Raw genomic sequence first — 19,127 nt, 5'->3', positions numbered from 1 at the left:
TTGTGATCATAAAGGCAATAAAATTCTGTAGTTAGGAGTAAGGACTTTGAGTCTGAGGACCTGAGTTCAAATCCCGCCTCAGCTACCCTACTGTGCGAGCCTGGTCAAAACCAGTGACCCATCTAAGCCTCGGTTTGTTTGTCCTGAAGATGTAAAGTACACCAGCACCCATCTCAAGGGCTGGGGATAAAGCTCTGTGAAGTGACAAGCACATAGCAAACCCTCACTAAATACTGGTGATTATTTAAACTTTACCTATTCAGTGTTTCCCACACTCAGGCCATTGCTAGGAGCTTCCCACACTCTCAAATCCACACAGCAATTTTTCCACCCCATTTTACAGATAAGAAGACTAAGGCTCCCACAGTTGAATTTGTACAAGGTCTCGGGAGCCCTGGATACCAAGGCATCAGCGTTGTGGCTGGAGGAACTTTTAGTAAAAGATCATTTAGTCCCGTGGTGGTTTTCGTGTGTGTGTGATACTTTTGGCAACGTCTGAAGACATTTTTGATATTCAGCACTGGGGGGGTGGGGGGGTGGGGGGGAGATGCTGCTGGCATCTGATGGAATGCTAGTCAATAAATACTACAACGTGCATCCTACAATGCAAAGGACAGCCCTCCCCCTGCCAAACCAAGTGTGATAGACCTAAAATGTTAGTGCCCAGGTTGAGAAACCCTACTGTGGTCGGATCATCTTTCTCATTTTCCCACTTCTGGAGCAATGGCCATATGGATCCTATGTGCATACTTCTGCTAAGGGGCGGGGGGTGGGGGTGGGGGCTCTGTCCCTCCAGGGACAGCACAAGCAAAAGTTCTTCTCCACCTTCCCTGCACACAGTAGGTATCAAAACCCAGAAGCCTAGCATCAGAGGAGACCGGAAAAGGAAGAGCATCCATCCCCCATTGTTCAAATGCGTGCAGGTTGTGTTTTCAACATACACACACACACACACACACACACACACATTTTACAAATCCCAACGTCCCACGCCCCAAAAACAGCTTTGTTAGAGATGGCGTTCAAAAAATATTTTTTTTTCCCCCTAGGGTTCCCATACATCCTGAAGGGTATGCACACTTCTAAAAGGATCTCCGCTGGACCGCGGTCCTCTGACAACGACCACAAAAGAATCTGTAGGATTTCCCCCGGGAGCGAGCCTGTGGGCCGTGACCTCTGCGCGCTGAAGGCGCTCACCCCACTCCCTCGCCTCTGGCTTCTCTCTCCCGCCCCCGGCTCCCCAGCTCCCAGGACTACTAGGGCCCCGGCCGCGGAGCCCGGCCGCCAGGCGCGTGCCCACGCCGTGTCCCCTTCGCCCGCCCCTCGCGGCGGCTGAGGAATCCGGCCCGGGGCCTGTCGCCGGCGTCCACACCGGCCGGCCCCCGCCCGCCCGCCCGCCGCGGCCCGCGCGCGTCCCCTCCCGGCCCGGTGCGGCCTGGGCCTCGGCCGGTGCAGGCCCGCGGGCGCCCGCGGCCGGGCCAGGCGAGCTCAGGCTTGCCGCGGCCTACCCCGTCGGGGGCCGCCGAAGGCCCCCGCCTCACCTGGACTCGGGCGGGCGGGCCCGGGGCTGCTCCGGGGCGGGCGGGCGGCGGCGGCGCGGCGCTAACGGCTCCGCTCGGCCTCGGTAGCGGCGGCGGCGGCAGCGGCGACGGCGACGGCGGCGGCGGCTCCTCCTCAGCGCGCACGACCCGCTCCGGCCCGCGGCCCGGACACGCCCCCCCGGCGCGCGCGCCCATTGGCCGGCGTCCTCCACGGTGCGCTTCTCATTGGCCGGCGTGCCTGTCTCGGCGCCCAGGGGCGCGCGGCGGAGGCGGGACTTCCGGCTGGCGCCGCCTGCGAAGGGCTCGGCGGCCGGCGGAGACGCGGGTGGCCGGCGATGGCCGCGGTGGGGGCCGGCTGGGGCCCAGCCCACGGAGGCCGGCGGAAGGCGGTGGCCGAAGAGCCGCGCCCCTTGTGGAGCGCATGCTGTGTGACCCGCGCCTGTCTTTCCCGCCGCCGCCCCGCCAGGTAGTAATGGTCAGCGCGCCATGGCTGTGGGGACAGGACCCGGGTTCGAATCCCGACCCCGACGTTTCCGCACTACGTGCCGTTGGGAAGGGACTGACGTCACTTCTCCGGGCCTCAGTTTCCTTATCTGGTATGGTGAGGAGGTGGAGCATGGGACGTGGTCAGCCTTAATTCAGCGTTGACTACTGGAGCTAGCGGGTTCCCAGAGGCCCAGCTCAGCAGTTAGTCATTAAAGTTTTATTGAGTGTCTACTATACGCCAGTCACTTGTATGGGCAGCGAACAGGCAAAAATGCTAGCCCCAAATGTTAGCCAGGGGCGTGATTTAAATTTTCTAGTAGCTGTGTCAGGGGAAAGAAAAGTTAAAAACAGTTACTTTTAACGATGTGTTTTATTTCAGTCTGTGCAAGATGTTCCTTCTACGTGTAATCAATATAAAAACTTAAGAGGTCTTTTACATCCTTTTTTTCTTTTCCCCCACAACTCTCTGAAATCTTGTATGTCTTACACGTAGGGCCCATCTCAGGTTCCACCGGCTGCGTTTCAAGAGCTCAGCATCCACGTGGCTCCTGCACTGGACCCTGCAATGCTAGCTGGGGAGACAGAAAAGAAATGAAGCGGATTCCCCATCAAGTGGTGGAAAGGGGTAAGAAGAAAAAGTACATTGGGGAAGGGGAGTATGGGGAATGTGGGGGTTGCCCTTTGAAAGAGGGAGGTGGGGAAGGTTGAGAAGATGGCAAGTGCGGAGGGATCGCAGGAATTGAGCAAGTAATTCTGCCATTCGTTGTTTAGTGCCTTGTTTGGTAGAACTTCCTGCAGCGATGGGCATGTTCTTTATCACCGCTCATTTAGTAGCCATCAGCTCCAGGTGACTTTTGGGCACTTGACGTGTGGCTGGTGCCACCACAGCATTGGGTTTTTAACATTCTTCATTTTTACTTAATTTAAATTTAGTACCATAATAAATAAATTAATTAATTTAGTGATATAGAGCTTGTGGCTCCTCTAGTGGATGGCGTGGATTTAGTAAAATGTGGTGGCGTATTCTCCGAATCTGGTGCTGAATCTTCATGTGCATTCTCCTGTGTAATCCCCACAAAAGCTCTGTGAGATGGGAGTTTTTTGGTTTGTTTTTTAATTTTTTTTTTAACGTTTATTTAGTTTCGAGAGAGAGAGAGAGACAGAGACAGAGCACGAGCAGGGGAGGGGCAGAGAGAGAGGAAGACCCAGAATCCGAAGCAGGCTCCAGGCTCTGAGCTGTCAGCACAGAGCCCGACGAGGGGCTCGAACCCACAAACAGTGAGCTCACGACCTGAGCTGAAGTCGGGTGCTTAACTGACTGAGTCACCCAGGCGCCCCGAGATGGGAGTTTTAATCATTGTCGCCATGGTGAAGAATGAAATCCTTCATTTATTCATCTATGCCTTGTTATCATTCTCATGAATAGACTTTGTCTTTTGGAACAGTTTGAGATTTATGGAAATATTTGAAAGTACAGAGTTACCGTTTTCCCCACACCCAGTTACTCCTGTTAGTAACATCTTTCATTAGCACGATGCATTTGTTAGGATTGGCGAAGCCGTAGGGATACATGTCAACCAAAGTTCATAGTTTACTAGATTTCCTTGTTTTTTACTTAACGTCCAGAATGCCATGCAGGATGACACATTACTTTTGGTTGTCCTGGTACTCTGTTTTTTTTTTTTTTTCTTCCTTTTTTTTTTTTTGGAGTTATAATTGACATGTAACACTATTAGTTTTAGATACGCAGCATAACGATTTGGTGTATGTGTATAACATAAGATAATTACTACAATTAGTTAACACCCGTAATTACAAATATCTTGTTGCTGTTGCAATGAGAACTTTTACAATCCTATTCACTGAGATGCCCTGCTTTTTTTTTTTTTTAATTTTTTTTTTAAAGTTTATTTCTGAGGGGCGCCTGGGTGGCTCAGTCAGTTAAGCGTCCAACTTCAGCCAGGTCACGATCTCACGGTCCGTGAGTTCGAGCCCCGCGTCGGGCTCTGGGCTGATGGCTCAGAGCCTGGAGCCTGTTTCCGATTCTGTGTCTCCCTCTCTCTCTGCCCCTCCCCCGTTCATGCTCTGTCTCTCTCTGTCTCAAAAATAAATAAACGTTAAAAAAAAAATTTAAAAAAAAGTTTATTTCTGAGACAGAGCATGAGTGGGGAGGGGCAGAGAGAGAGGGAGACACAGAATCCGAAGCAGGCTCCAGGCTCACAGCTGTCAGCACAGAGCCCGACGCGGGGCTCGAACCCACAAACCATGAGATCGTGACCCGAGCTGAAGTCGGTCGCTCAACCGACTAAGCCACCCAGGCGCCCTGTTTCTTTAGGCTCCTCTTGGCTATGGCAGATTCTCAGACTTCCCTTGTTTTTGATGATTTTGAGAAGGACTGATCAGGTATTGCAGAATGCTCCCCTGTCAGAATTTATCTGGTGTTTTCCTTGTGGTAAGACTGGGATGGGGTTTATGGGGAGGAAGACCACAGATGTAAGGTGTAACTCTCATCACATCCCATCAAAGGTATATACTTCCATCGTGTTCTGTGCCTGTTGATGTTGGCCTTGATCGTGGGCCAAGGTAGCGTTTGTCGGGTTTGTCCACTGTAAAGTTACTTCCCCCTCCCTCTCTGTACTGTATACTTTGGAAGAAAGTCACTGTGTGCAGCACATACCTAAAGAGCGAAGAGGTACATCCCCTTCCTTAAGTGAGGTATCTATGTAAATTCTGTGGAATTCTGCATGGGAGATTTCTCTTCTCTCCCTGATTTGTCAGCTTATTCATTACGTTTTTAATGTGTATTTATTATTTTTGAGAGAGAAACAGAGTGTGAGTGGGGGAGGGGCAGAGAGACAGGGAGACACAGAATCCGAAACAGGCTCCGGGCTCCGAGCTGTCAGCACAGAGCCTGACGCGGGGCTCGAACTCAAACCGCGAGATCACGACCTGAGCTGAAGTCAGACGCTTAACCGACTGAGCCACCCAGGCGCCCCCAGCTTATGCATTATGTGATTATATCAGTGTGATCTCTAGATATTTATTTTATTCTCTGGGCTATGACCCAATACTACTTTATTTTATTTGAATTATTCCAGCTTTGGCCATTGAGGGTGCTTTCAGTTGGCTCCTGTGGTTCCTCGACACATTCCCGTCTGTGTATTTGGTTTGGGGTTTTTTGGTTTTCTTGGGAGCACTTCCTTACTCTCTGGTACTACAGGCTGCCTCGGGTTTATCTCACATATTTCCTGCCCCAGTCCTAGAATCAGTCATTTCTCCCAGCCTGGTTCCTTTTATTAGAGAGTAGTGTTAGAAACCAAGATCTGGGGGCACCTGGGTGGCTCAGTCAATTGGGCGTCTGACTTCAGCTCAGGTCATGATCTCACAGTCTGTGGATTCGAGTCCCGCATTGGACTCTGTGCTGACAGCTCGGGGCCTGGAGCCTGCTTCCGATTCTGTCTCCCTCTCTCTGCTCGTCCCCTGCTTTCACTCTGTCTCTCTCTCTCTCAAAAATAAATAAATGTTACAGAAATAAAAAATAAAAATAAGATAAAAAGAAACCAAGATCTGGGCACTTGGAATGCTCGTTGCTACTGGGGTGTTGTTTCTTTTAGGTCATCGAAAGTTTTTTTTTTTTTTAAGTTTATTTTATTTATTTTGAGAGAGAGAGAGAGAAAGCGTGAGCAGGGGAGGGGCACAGAGAGAGGGAGAGAGAGAATCCCAAACAGGCTCCACATGGTCCGCGGAGATCATGACCTAAGCCGAAATCAAGAGTCGGATGCTCAACCGGCTGGCCACTCAGGTGCCCCTTAGGTCATCGATACTTTTTAATCACTCACAGTGTACCCGGTGCAGATGCTCAGCCCTGGGGATACAACAGTGACCGTGCTAGAACGGGCATCTGCCCTCACGGAAGTCCCAGTCAAGCTGTGGGTACAGGCTTAACAGGGCAGCTCCAACATCGACTGGGTGTGCAACCTTGGGCAAGTTATTTAACGTTTCTGAGCTTCAGCTTCTGTGCAATGGGGGTGATTATAATACTTTGTGAAGGCACTGGGAGAATTAAATGAAATCACCCACTTTTAGACCCTTTGGAACAGAGTGTGGCATGAAGTACTTATTAAATCCTATTCTTGTTAACAGTGATGAGAAATCACACAATGACTATCATTACAAAATTTCAAAATAATTACAGTCTGCAGAGGTTCAGAGTGCCAGCAAAGCATGTAGCAGGAGAGCCTGACTTCATTTTGGAGTGACCAGGGAAGACTTTCCAGGTCAGTGGGGTTGCAGCTGAGGCAGGAAGGGTAGGTCACCAGGCAAACAGGGACAGAATGTTTCAGGCAGCAAGAACAGCGAGTGCAAAGGCCCTGAGGCAGGTGGGAACCTGGCACACTTAAGAACTGAGAAAAGGCCAGTGGTGGAGACAGGGGCAGGAGAGGAGACTCATGGGCTAGAAGGGGCAAGTCACACGGCCTGGTGAGCCGTGGCGAATCGAGACTCCATCTGAAGTGCAAGGGACGTGACTTGTCCAAAGGCACATGTCTCGCAAGGACAGTCAGGATTGGAACCCAGGTCAGCTTGGTCTCAGAGATCTTTATTTTCTTGGTCTGAATTTAAGGTAGGAAATTCTCGCTCTGGGGTTTTGTTTGTTTGGTTTTTGGTTTAGGTAAGAAGCGTAGTTTTGGTTTTTAGGGGTTGGAATCTGAGTACACTCTAGCTACCAAAGTTCTAGATTCTTCTTGGTGTCACTTTAAGTTCGGAGGGCCCGTGAGGTCAGGAGACCCAAAGATAACTTAGCCTGCACCCCCGCACTTGAACACATCACTCCCTGAAGGAGAGGAGGACACACAGACATGTAAGTCCAGCCAGGGTGACGGGATAGGCACAGAGCCACCTCGTGGAGGGCAGCGTCCAAGCTGGAACACAGTGGGAGCATGTGGGACGTGGGGCTTCCGGATGGAGGGGCCCGAGGGCACGAAGGCGCGATCTGTCTTGGGGGATCTGTTAGGGAACGGGAACCGTCAGGAGTGCTGGATGCAGATTGTGAGGTGGGACTAGATGTCAGTCTCCAGCTTCGGAGGGCCCTGGCGAGTCAGGCAGAGATGGGATTTTATCCCGTGGACCAGAAGCTGGCAGATTATAGCTCAGTTCAGCCTACACCTGGTTTTGTCGGCCTGTACGTAAAAACGATGCTTCCATTTTTAAGTGGTTGAAAAGATAACGAAAGAGGAGGTCCCTGCTGGCTCAGTCGGTGGAGCATGTGACTCTTCGTCTCAGGGTCGTGGGTTCAGGCCCCACGTTGGACGTGGAGCCGACTTAAACAAAACCAGAAGCAAAAGCAGAATAGCGTCTTGTGACACGAGGAAATCACAGTTTGCTTGTCGCCATCAGGTTGATAGTGACACAGCGACGCCTGTTGTCTGCATGTGGCCCATGGCTGCTTTCCGGCCATAACAGAAGCAGATTTGCTCAGGCAGGGCCTCCGTCACGGCTGTGCAAACTGTATAATCTCATAGGGCTCTGCACTTCCGTCCCCGTGTTAGAATTCTTTTTTTTTTAATAATGCTTATTTTTTGAGAGCGAGAGAGCATGAGCGGGGGAGGGCCAGAGGGAGCGAGGGAGACAGAGAATCCAAAGCAGGCTCCAGGCTCCGAGCTGTCAGCACAGAGCCCGACGCAGGGCTCAAACCCGTGAACCATGGGATCATGACCTGAGCCAAAATCAGGAGTCGGACACTTAACCGACTGAGCCACCCAGGCACCCCACTGTTTTAAAATTGTTAATAACACACGAATAAGAGTCCCCTCCTTTTTATCTTGCACTGGGCCCTGAAAATTGTGTAGCCAGTCCTGGTAACGGAGGCCAGATGGCCCCCAAAGCCTACAGTATTTACTGTTGGGCCCTCTTCAGAAAAAGTATGTGAATTCTCTTATGGTGGACAGAATAACAGCCCCCAAAGATGTCCATGTCCTAATCTCTTGGCACCTCTGACTGTGTGACCTTACCTGGCAAAGGGGACTTTGCAGATGGCATTAAGGATCTAGAGAGGGGGAGATTATTGTGGATGATCTGCATGGGACATGTAATCACAAGGATCTTACAAGAGCGGGGGAGGAGGATCAGAGTCAGAGAAGATGTGATGACAGAAGCAGAGGTCAGAGTTCGGTGATCCCGTTGCTGGCTTTGACGGTGGAGGAGGTGCCTTGAGGCACAGAACGCAGGCAGCCCCTAGAGGCTAGAAAAGGCCAGAAACAGATTTCCTCCTAGCACTTCCAGAAGGGCCGCAGCCCTGCTGACACCCTGATTTTAGTCTGGCAAGACTGATGTCAGACTTCTGACCTCTAGGACCGTAGGAGAATAAATGTGTCTTGTTTCAAGCCACCAAGATCGCAGTCATTCGTGACAGCAGCCTCAAGGAACCAGTACACCTGCCATAGGCAGTGAGCATGTAAAAGAATTTGTCCTGTAGCCAAAGAGAAATGTATGTATGTATGTACGTTTATTTTGAGAGAGAGAGAGAGAGGGAGAGGGAGAGGGAGAGGGAGGGAGGGAGAGAGAATCCTAAGCGGGCTCTGTGCTGTCCGCATCAGAAGCTGTGACATCTGAACCATTTACAGGGTTCCCAAAGTGGGTGGGGGCTATTTTGGTGCCATAAGAAATGGGTGTCGCTGTCCAGTGAGCCGTTCACTGGTCAGCTCCCAGAGCCGAGGCACCAAAGCAGATATTTGTTCTGAGAACAGAGGCCGGGCAGGCCTGGACAAGCCCAGAGAACCTTCTGGCACTCATGCACTTCACAGCCCCAACTCCGGTCTGATTCCATCTCGAGTACTGAGTAGGTCAGTTGTGTAAAGAAATAAGAAGCTATATTTCTTCTCAGGCAGCAGCGTTTATTTTCAGGTGAGCAGCGGTTTGGAGCTCAGGTCTCTGATCATTTCAGAATTGGAAAACCAGGTAGCCAAGGCTCCTTCTGGGTGTCGGTCCCCTGTGGTTCCCATTTGTGCACATTTCTGACCTGGAAGGCCCGTCCCTGGAGCAGGCATAGAGATGCGGGGCTGTTTCAGGAACCACTGTGCTAGTAACTTCCCTGCGCCTCTGTTTGCTTCTTAGTGAAAGGCAGGTGGCAGCACCTGCTCAGGGACACAGGGGGAGCGGGCACTGGGCAGAGCACGTGGCGCCGTTAACGCCCCAAAGAGCAGCACGGCCCCACTTCTCGTCTGAAAACCGCGGCTCCTCGACCGCCACCACCTGAGATAACGTGGGTCACTGACCTGGACGAGCTTGGCAAGTTTTGTTTTCCAGAACGATCTCTCTGCATCTGACTGACCTGTAAGCATTCCCCTGCAAGAAGGGCACTGGACGCTTTATCTCTCATCAGGTCAAAGGCTAGGAAAGGCCCTGTAGCTCTGGCTCCCAGGGTCACGGAGTGGCCTGGCATATCGCCCATAGCGATCGCTTTCACTTCCAGGTATATGCACTCGGTCACCCGCGTTTCTACAGTGACCTGAGTAGCCACTCTCACTTTTGTTTTCATTTTTAAGATTTCTGATTTTTCCTTTCTGTGCCAAACGAGGTCTCTCGCTTTGCCTGTAGATGTTTCACGTGTATTTGTTGGGTTTTCTGCAGTGATTTTTGTGAATGTTTCTTTTCTTTTCTTTTTTTTAAATGTTTGTTTATTTTTGAGAGAGAGAACGTGAGTGGGTTAAGGGCAGAGAGAGAGGGAGACACAGAATCCAAAGCAGGCTCCAGGCTCCGAGCTGTCAGCACAGAGCCCGACGCGGGGCTCGAACTCGTGAGCTGTGAGATCATGACCTGAGCCGAAGCCAAACGTTTAACCGACCGAGCCACCCAGGCACCCCTCTTTTATTTTTTTAATATTTCTTAACATTTATTTATTTAAAAAAATGTTTAATGTTTATTTTTGGAGAGAGAGCACTAGCAGGGGAGGGGCAGAGAGAGAGCAAGGCACAGAATCTGAAGCAGGCTTCAGGGTCTGAGCTGTCATCACAGAGCCTGACACAGGGCTCAAACCCACGAACCACGAGATATGTGAATATATGTGCGTGTGTATATATATATACATATACGTATATATATTTTTTATTACTTATTTATTTTGAAAGAGAGGGAAGGAGGGGCAGCGAGAGAGGGAGAGAGAACCCCAAACAGGCTCCGTGCCGTCAGCACAGAGCCCAGTGCAAGGCTCGATCCCATGAACCATAGGGTCGAGATCTGAGCCAAAATCAAGTCAGACGCTTAACCAACTGAGCCACCCAGGCGCCCCTACGAACATGGTTTCCACGCTCTTGGGTGTACAGCCAGCAGTGGAATGGCTGGGTCACATGGTAACGCTATGTTTAACTTTTTAAGAAACCACCAGACTGGCTTCCCTGATCTTGTCTTTATAAATGAGCTGGAGACTTCGTGCTCACGAGTCACTGGCAGGAAGGTAGCCTCTGCGACGCTTCTCCAGCCTTGTTCTTCCTCCAGCCCACAGGGAGCAGGCCAGGGACTCATGTACTCGCCACAGTCCACGTGCACGGTGCCTCCCACCCGCCCCTGATGAGCTGGGGCGGGAGCACCAAAGGATGGATGTTTCTGTTACCAGGTTCTGCCCCCCCCCCAACACCCACACTCCCTGTATCATAAAAAATCTTGAAACCTCCCAGCTCCCCAGACAAAATACCCAATGCATACCCAGCAGCCTTTCTCGGAGCGCTCCGGGCACCCTGAACTCTGTGTCAAGAGCCAGTTGTGTGATAGGAACAAGCCAGGGGTTATCAGTCTATTAAAAGCTCACACAAATCGATAAGAACCAAAGGAGCAAAGATCAAAAACAGTTCGCAGGAGGGGAGAGTCAACAAACCTCAGAGCAGCTCTCCCACCGAGTTGTCGAGGCCCAAGGATGAGGGCTAGTCCAGGTGAAGATCATTCCAGAACCCCCCACGTTGGCTTTCTTCGGGGGCGCCAGCCCCATTAAATTGGGAAGACACCCATTTTAAGATACCTGCGCAGCACAGAAGAGGGTTCATATTCTGCCCCTGTGGTCGTACCACTCACAGTGATCCTGAGTCACCCGTGGAAGGGCTGTCTGCAGGAGGATGTTACTTTTTCTCCTATAAATTAAAAAAAAATTTTTTATTTTTGAGAGAGAGAGAAAGCTAGAGGAGGAGGGGCGGAGACAGAGAATCCCACGCAGGCTCTGCTCTGACAGCACAGGGCCCGACATGGGGTGCGAACTTGGGAACCGCGAGATTGTGACCTGAGCGGAAGTCAAGAGTCGGATGCGTAACCGGCTGGGCCACCCTGGCGCCCCCCGGAGGACACTTCTCGTGGACTTCAGTGATTCACCTTTGGCTTGGCATCAACCTGAATGCCCAGAGATGAGGCTGGCTCGGTGAATTGCACGTCCGCTAGAAAAGACAGGAGGCCGGCAACCGTATGGAATAAGAGGGGCTCCCCGCCTCCAGGCGGACCACCGTGTGGATGCAGTTCAGTCTTCACAGTCAGCCTCTGAGCTGGGTCCTCTTAGCCCCATTTTACAGAAGGATCAAGTGGGCGCAGGATCACACGTTCCCAGAGATCGGCAGAGAGGAGCCACTGGCTGGGACCGTGGTGCTAAATAAAGAGCTCATGATGTACGGGAACAAGGTGGGGCACAGAATCGCACCTGCACTGCACGTGACCCTCCACCCCAGGCTGGAAAAATGAGGGGGAGAGTAGGGCACGGGCCCAAGGGGATGGACAGTAGGAAAGACCAAGTGGGATGCAGAGGAGAGGTGGGTGGGGTCTAGGAGAGAGGAGCGTCCGGAGGAGAAAGTTTGCATGGACCACTGTGGAGAAGGAGAGCTCGGCTGGGTGGGGGGTCATCGGCTCATGGTGGCATCTTGGGGGGGTTCTTTCCACTCCCCCATTCAACTGGGGCCCAGTGGCTTAAGATGGTTGAGTTTAGAGGGAAGAACCCTCCTCAGTGCAGTTAAAGCACCAGGTCCACACAGGAGAATGGAGAAGCCATGGCCATGGAGGAAGGGTCTGTCTTGATCTTTGTTCCTTCCCCACATCCGTAGGCACCCGATACGCCGCTGTCTCAGGTACGTCCTGGACCCTGGACGTAGTGTTTGCTCTGGCGGCCATAACCAGGCAGCCCGGTCTGGGTGGTTTATGAACAACAAATTTATTTCCTTGCGTTGAAAGCATCAAATAAATGTTTTTGGTTGTATTTTTAAAGATTTCATTTTTGAGTCCTTTGTACACCATCCTGGGGCTCAAACCCACAACCCCAAGATCGAGAGTCACACGCCAGGTGCCCCTAAATAAATGGTTGATACTATTATATGTATCTGATGGTATGTTTTAAATACAGTCTTCTTCTCGTTTAAAAAAATATTTCCTCCTGGTTCGTTCTGGAGGCCAGAAGCCCAAGATCCAGGTGTGGGCAGGGCTGGTTTGTTCTGAGGCGTCCCTCCTTGGCCTGCAGATGGCCGCCTTCCCCCCCCCTCCACCCCCCGTGTCCTCACACGGTCTTCGGTGCGCATCTGTGTCCTAATTTCCCCTTTTTGTAAGGACACCAGTCATACTGGATCAGGGCCCACCCTGATGGCCTCATTTTAACTTGATCACCTCCTTTAGAGGCCCTCTCTCCAAACACAGTCACATTCTGAGGTCCTGCAGGGTGGGGCTGTGACACATGAGTTCCGGACGTGGGGACACCATTCAGTCCACAACACTAGGGAAGTGTGTGATTTGTGCCACAGCCCCCCGGGTTCCCGCAGGGGTTGGCCCAGGAGCTCAGGCGGCCCCTCGTCATCTGTGGGCACCGCCCAGCCTTCCACGCTTCAGGAAGCAGGATTCTGGGGCTTGGACACCCCATTCTCTGTGGATGGGGCTGACCTGGGGCCCCGGTGGGGGGATGGGGAGCCATACATCAGGGACTCCAGCCCAGAGAGCAGCCACATGGAAGTCCACAGAGGCCGGCCAGATTAGCTACGGGCAGCAAGGAGTAAAAGTGGGGTCCGGCCATCTTCCCAGAGCAACCCTCCTATCCCCAGGAGCAAGGGTCTTCTCGGTCTCACACCGAGGGGAGCCCCCACGGACACAGGCTTTCCTTCCTCCCCCTCTCTGTACTGCTGCACGGGGGCTTGCTCGGCCCAGACCTCCGCCTCCCTCCTCCCTGGCCAACATGCCCCGGCCCTTCCCCTAGAAGGGCAGTAAGTCTGTCCCCCTACCCCCACCACCATGCCACTAAGAAAGCAGCGGTGAGACCCCCGGCACGGGGTCTAGCTCAGGTAAGCAGTCACCAGCACGAGCCCTGCTCTCCCTGGTCACCGTGGCCCCTTGAGGGACCGGCTGAGTCTTGTCACCCCCGCTGCCCAGCACGGGGCCCGGCACCCGGCAGGTGTCAAAGGTTTGCTGGCCGAATGGACAAGAAGCAGGCCCTTCCAAGACCCTAGCCTGGGCTGATCGTGTTCTGGCAGGGCCTGCCTCTAGCCCCGCCCCCACCAGCAAATCAGGCCCCCGAAGCTGGGGGCCCTTGCACCCCTGCCCCGGCCCAGTGACCACACATCTGACTCCAGGGGTGTCGCTGACCGTGTTACAGGGCAGCAGCAACAAGGAGCTGGAGGGGGACAGCTCACCCCCAACCCCCTCCTTTTGTCCCGGGTCTGTCACCTGCTGCCCTGTGCTGCGTGAGTGAACTAGCTTAGTCCCCACCCAGTGACCAGTGTCCTTAGCACACCATCTGCCTCACTTTCCCAGCATGGGGACCCAGAGGCCAGGGCAGTCAGCCTGGGGAGGGGTGGGGTGGGGAGGGGTGGGGAGGGGTGGGGAGGGGTGGGGTGGGGTGGGTGGAAAGCACTGCTCCTGTTCCATCCTCTTCTTCCTGGGCCTTCAAATTCCCCAGCTAGGAGTGTCCAACCCACTCAAATGTACCCAGTGCAGGCCAAGGGTCAGGAGAAACTGAAAACTGCTTTTCTCAAGAAAGGCGGGACTGGTGTCAGAGGCCAAAGGTCATGGAGCAGAAACCCTCCAAGGGGGTGGTGGAGCCCCTCAGGGTTTGGAGACCTGGCCAGGAGACAGGTGCTAGTAGCTGTGCTGTAGGGGCACTGGCCATTGGGCCCGAGGATTCTTTGTGGTGAGGGGGCGTCCCTCCTCTCCTGCGGTGACAACCACCTCTCTCTCCAGACGTTGCCAGGTGTCCCTTGGGGGCAGAATTGCCCCGGGTGAGAATCCCTCACTTTGCAGAACTGAGCCTGGAAAGGGGTTTCCCTTGCCTGGCTTCTCGGGCTGATGTCAAAGGCCTTCAGATCACATCTGGGTGACCCACTATTTTCCAGAACTGGGTCCACATATCCCTTCCCTGAAGAAGTGTTCCGTGGGTACCTGTCTTAGAAGTGTGACCCCCATGGGTGCTGCGGCAGGCAGAATAATGCTCCCCCCCACAAGATGTCCATTGTCCTGATCCCCAGAACCTGAGAATATGTCACCTTACATAGCAAAAGGGACTCTGCAGATGTGGTTAAGGCTCTGGAGATGAGATGATCCTGGATTATCCAGGTGGCCCCATGTCATCACAAGGGTCCTGAGGACAGGGAGGCCAGAGGGTCAGAGAAGGAGAGTGGCGACAGAAGCAGGCTGCAGAGGCAGAGACCAGAAGGTGCTTCATGGCTGGCTTTGCAGGAGGAGGAAGGCCATGAGTCGGGGCGTGCAGGCCACTCTAGAAGGCGGAGGAGGTGAGGACACAGATCGGCCACAAAGCCTCTGGGACGATCTTGGTCCTGCCAACACCTTGATTTTAGGACTTGTGCCCTCTAGGACTGCAGGCTCATAAATCTGTGTTGCTTTAAGCCACCGTGGCTGAGGTCATTTGTTGTAGCCGCGACAGGGAACCTGGATAGGTGTGCACTCTGGAGCCGGAGCCAGGAGGGCCACTGGGCGGTCGGGCTGGCACCTGCCTCTCTTGGGGTACGAGCTGTGTTGTATCCGGAGGCTGCTGTCTCTCCCACTAGATGCCAAAGACTCGCGTGAAGGTTGGGGGTCAGGGCTTGGGTGCATCAGGCTTTCTCAGGCTGAGAACACTGAGATGATGGCAGACAAAATGACCATGTTTTTCTCCCACCCCACACCCCCAAAAGTTACACCTAAAAAGACTAAAAAGCCCCAGTCTTTGCTTCACGTTGCAGACTTTGAAAAGCTTCCCATGTTCTTCCAGGTGTCCCGGGCCCAGTTCTTTTCTCCCCCATCCCCAGGAGGAGACATCTTTGACTTTTATAGCCAATGTCAAAGGGCAAGTGAATATTGCATCCAGGGATTCACAAGTGGATACATGGCCCATGAGGCACCAACAGCCCTTTCATCAGCAGCTAAAATACCAAAGGGGGGTTGTTGTGTGGCCTCAGCCTGAGCCCAGAGAAAGGGATCAGGGACAGAACCTTGAGAAAATGCTCTTGTCTCAGAGATGACGGAGAGGAGGGGAGAAGGACACAAAGCAGGTGTACCTGTGCAGCAAAAGCAGGCAGGAGCCACAGCGGAGCCACCAGGGGCCTGTGAGCCAGGAGTCCAGAAGTGGGAGGTGATGGGGACAGTGAGGCAGGAAGGGTCAGCGATGCCGCACTGCTTTGGGTCGAGGAGACCAGAGACACATCGCTGGTGTTTATCCACTGCCGAAGGGGGCGGCTGCAGAGACAGGTGAGAGGGGAGAGTGGGCAGTGAGAGCCGAGGGGTGAGGACTGTGTCAATTCCAGTTTTTCTTTTCTATATTCTGATGCTTTGACATCTTGGGGCCTCGCTGCTCCGGGAGGGACCGCCTTGCCCAGGCCGGGCTAGTTCCTAGAGATAACACAGCCCTCGCCTGCCACAGCACCTATGTGTGCAAAGCAGCCAATCAGAGCCCCTGCCTAGCAGGTGGCCTCGTGCCAAGAGGCAGGGTCCACTTGCCCTGATCTCCCCGGGGCCAGGTCCCCGACAACTAGGTTTGCCCCTCCACCCCAGAGCCCACTGAGATGATTCAAAGTAGCCAATCCCAAATCTGTCCACCTTGCCTTTTCGTCCTGTAGAAACCACAGTAAAGGCTCCTGCCCACGTCTCTGCCTCCTGCCAGCCCCTGGTGCTTCCCTGTGGGGCCCCGCATGGTGTGCTGTGTGCCCTCCTCGTGGGATCTGTGAGTAACTGTTTAAAAAAAGTTTACTTATTTTGAAAGAGCGTGCACACGAGCAGGGGAGGGGCAGAGAAAGAGGGAGAGAGAGAATCCCAAGCAGGCTCCACGCTGTCAGCGCAGCGCCTGATGAGGGGCTCAGACCCACCAAACTGTGAGATCATGACCTGAGCCGAAATCAGGAGATGGGCGCTTAACCGACCGAGTCACCCACCAACTGTCTTTCCGATGGCAACTGTCTCTTGATCTGTTGGCCTCACCATACCTGAATAATAATAAAACCGACATTTAAAACACTGAGGGACAGATCTGTCACTGGAGATGGGCAGAGAGGAGAAAATGGGGTACAAAGGAGGCAGGGGGAGTGGGTGCTCGGGTCTCTTTGTCTCGGTGACGCTGGAGGAGGGGCACTGATCACTCAGCTCGAAGCCCACAAGAGCTCGCGCGTACAGGAGGTGACCCAACGGGTCCCATCATCCAGACTCGGCACTCGCAGGACTCCCCGTCGGCTTTGGACCCGTCGGCACACCTTAGCCCTCTGCGGGCCCCACCCCTGAAGCCCCTGGAGGACCAGGCCTTGCCTCCGTGCTGGCCGGCACTGGCTGGCACCGGCAGGCAGCCTCGGAAGAAGCTGCCACTCACCTCCGGACACAGCCCCGCCCCGCGGCACCCAAACACACGCCTGGTGACCGGCCTCTGTAGGCAGCCGTGGGAGAGACGCGGAGCAGCTTCGGCCGAGCACCAGGCCGTCCAGCCGCCCAGCCACCCAGCCGCCCTGTCCTGACTCCCTGCTGCGGTCAACTCGGGTGCAGCCTGGGGCCCCGCAGGGCTTTCGGGCTCCTCGGCTGACCCGTCCCTTCTTTTTTAACCGAGGGACCGCACAGCCCAGTGGCCGGGGGGTGCTGGCGTGCTGCAGTCAGCCCTGACTCCTTGGGCACATGACCGACTCCGCTGTCACATCGGTGGATATAAAAGTTCCTCAGGACGGGACCCGGCATGTAGCCAGCCGACCACCTTACACTCTGGAACAGTGCCTGGCACGTGACAGGCACTCACGAAGCAGGTGTGGTCCTCAGGCCGTCCCAGTCCAAGAGTCCTGACCCCTGCTGGCAGTGCCCTTGACCACGCCAAGGCCCCTGCCGTGCAGATCCAGGGCTGCGCGGCCACCAGCCCTCCTAAGCCACCTGCCGTGACTACTACAGTGTCCCCCTACTCCAGGCCCCCCTGCGGGACCCGGAGGCTAGGCCTGCCAGCGGATCCACCCGGGGCCCCGTGCCTCCCGCATCCGCCCATCCACAGCCTTGGCTCTGAGGAACGGTGACCCGATCGATCTTCCTCGCCAACCTCACGGTGGGGGGGGAGGGTGCTGAGGAGCTGGTGGAGCTTCAGGACCCACGGGGTGGCCGAGCCTTCCTCAGGGTGCCGGGAAGCCGGACTGCGGTGGCCGGGAGAGCAGGCTGGACACGGAGGCGCGTGGGGTAGGCTCGCAGGAACGCGTGCCCCGCTCACAACCAGAGCTGCGCAGAGCGGCCCCCGCGCAAATGGCCGAGTCACTCACGTAACTGCGCCGAGAGAGTGAAATCCGCCAAAGAATTGGTGACCGCGTACCTAAGCAGCTTGCGCCAGCTGGGGCCCCAGAGCCCCTGGGTGTCTTTTTGATGAGGACGCCCCGGGACAGTGCCGCTAGCCGCGCCTCCGGTGGGCCTCCCCACGGCCGCGCGAGTGGCTTCCGTGCCAGGCGGCGTGTGCCCGCTGTGCTTGCCCTTCCCTTTTCTCTCTGCTGCAGGGGGACGTCCACGTCACCTCTTTTACCCTTACCGTTCTTTCAAAGAAAGTCGTTGGCTACCCCTTCCCCCGAAGCGAAACGAAACAGAAACCCCTTGTTCCCGAGGAACCGCACGTGCCTGGTGTGCCCCGTCTGGGGGTTCCTTGAGGCGATGACAAGGCACTGGCCTTTGTCTTGCCCAGTGGCAACTCTCTCAAAGCAGGAAGGGACTGTGCGGAAGGTCTTCCTTGAGCGCACTGAACGCAGATGAGCAAGGTGTTCCCACGGGGGGGGGTGGGGGGGGGGTGGCAAGATTACAGCTGGGACAAACAATAGATGTGCTGAAAGCCTGAGAGGAGGAGCTGGGGAGGAGTTACTGGGGAGGGGGGGTTACTGGGGAGGAGTTACTTGGGGGGGAGTTACTTGGGGCAGAGTTACTTGAGGGGAAGTTACCTGGGGAGGAGTTACTTGGAGGGGTTACGGGGGGGGGGGGGGGGGGGAGTTATTTGGGGGGGTTACTTGGGAGGAGTTACTGGGGGGAGTTACTTGGGGGGGTTACTTGGGAGGAGTTACTGGGGGGGTAGTTACTTGGGGGAGAGTTACTTGGGGGGAGGAGTTACTTGGGGGAGTTACTTGGGGGGAAATTACTTGGGGGGAGGGTTACTTGGGAGGAGTTACTTGGGGGGAGGCATTACTTGGAGTTACTTTGGGGAATTACTTGAGGGGAGAGTTACTTGGGGTGAGGAGTTACTTGGGTGGAAGCTTACTTGGGGGAGTTGCTTGGGAGGAGTTACTTGGGGGAAATAATGGTTTTGAAAAGCCTCCCATGCCCAGGTCCGGATGCATGCTCAGAAAAGACTGTAGAAACCCCTAGGTGTTCCCCCCAGTCAGGCTCACCACAAGCAGGAAGTAAAGACCAAGGCAGATTGGTAAACAACCTGGCTTGGTGTTGCAGGAGCGCCCCAACCCAGACTAGCGTGCAAAGAACAGGAAAGTACGTTTGTCTCCTTTCCTCTCTTCTCTCCTCTTTCCTTTCTCCCATTCTGCCCTCTTCCTCTTTCTCGCCTCTTCCACCTTCCTCCTTCTCTTCCCTCCTCGTCCTTCCTGTCTTCTTCTTTCAGGCATTTAAGAAAGTTCTGTCCAACAATTAGCTGATTGGAAGCCAAAGGAACTGACGCTTCAGAGA

The 19,127-nt window shown here is 54.4% G+C and overlaps 2 protein-coding genes across 3 annotated transcripts in view; one reads left to right on the top strand and one right to left on the bottom strand.

Moving 5' to 3' along the window:
* Window positions 1-1,720, bottom strand: part of ELAVL1 (ELAV like RNA binding protein 1) — a 38,921-nt gene extending 37,201 nt beyond the window's left edge. Inside the window, exon 1 of the mRNA XM_023244561.2 lies at window positions 1,542-1,720. The gene's annotated coding sequence lies outside the window, so the exon portion shown is untranslated. The remainder of the gene's footprint in view (window positions 1-1,541) is intronic.
* A 93-nt stretch (window positions 1,721-1,813) lies between these two features.
* Window positions 1,814-19,127, top strand: part of CCL25 (C-C motif chemokine ligand 25) — a 33,752-nt gene continuing 16,438 nt past the window's right edge. Inside the window, exons 1-2 of one of the 2 annotated variants that reach the window (XM_045045026.1) lie at window positions 1,814-2,007; window positions 2,521-2,652. In XM_045045026.1, coding sequence (XP_044900961.1) covers window positions 2,619-2,652 — 34 coding nt within the window. In that variant the 5' untranslated portion in view covers window positions 1,814-2,007; window positions 2,521-2,618. Of the gene's footprint in view, window positions 2,008-2,520; window positions 2,653-19,127 lie in introns of those variants that run through there. The other variant, XM_045045029.1, reaches the window with a different exon arrangement.

Source organism: Felis catus, chromosome A2 (assembly GCF_018350175.1).
Source record: "Felis catus isolate Fca126 chromosome A2, F.catus_Fca126_mat1.0, whole genome shotgun sequence".
In the NCBI taxonomy this organism is placed as follows: Eukaryota; Metazoa; Chordata; class Mammalia; order Carnivora; family Felidae; genus Felis; species Felis catus.
The sequence above is the reverse complement of the archived record's forward strand: the minus strand, read 5'-3'. Positions and strand labels throughout refer to the sequence as shown.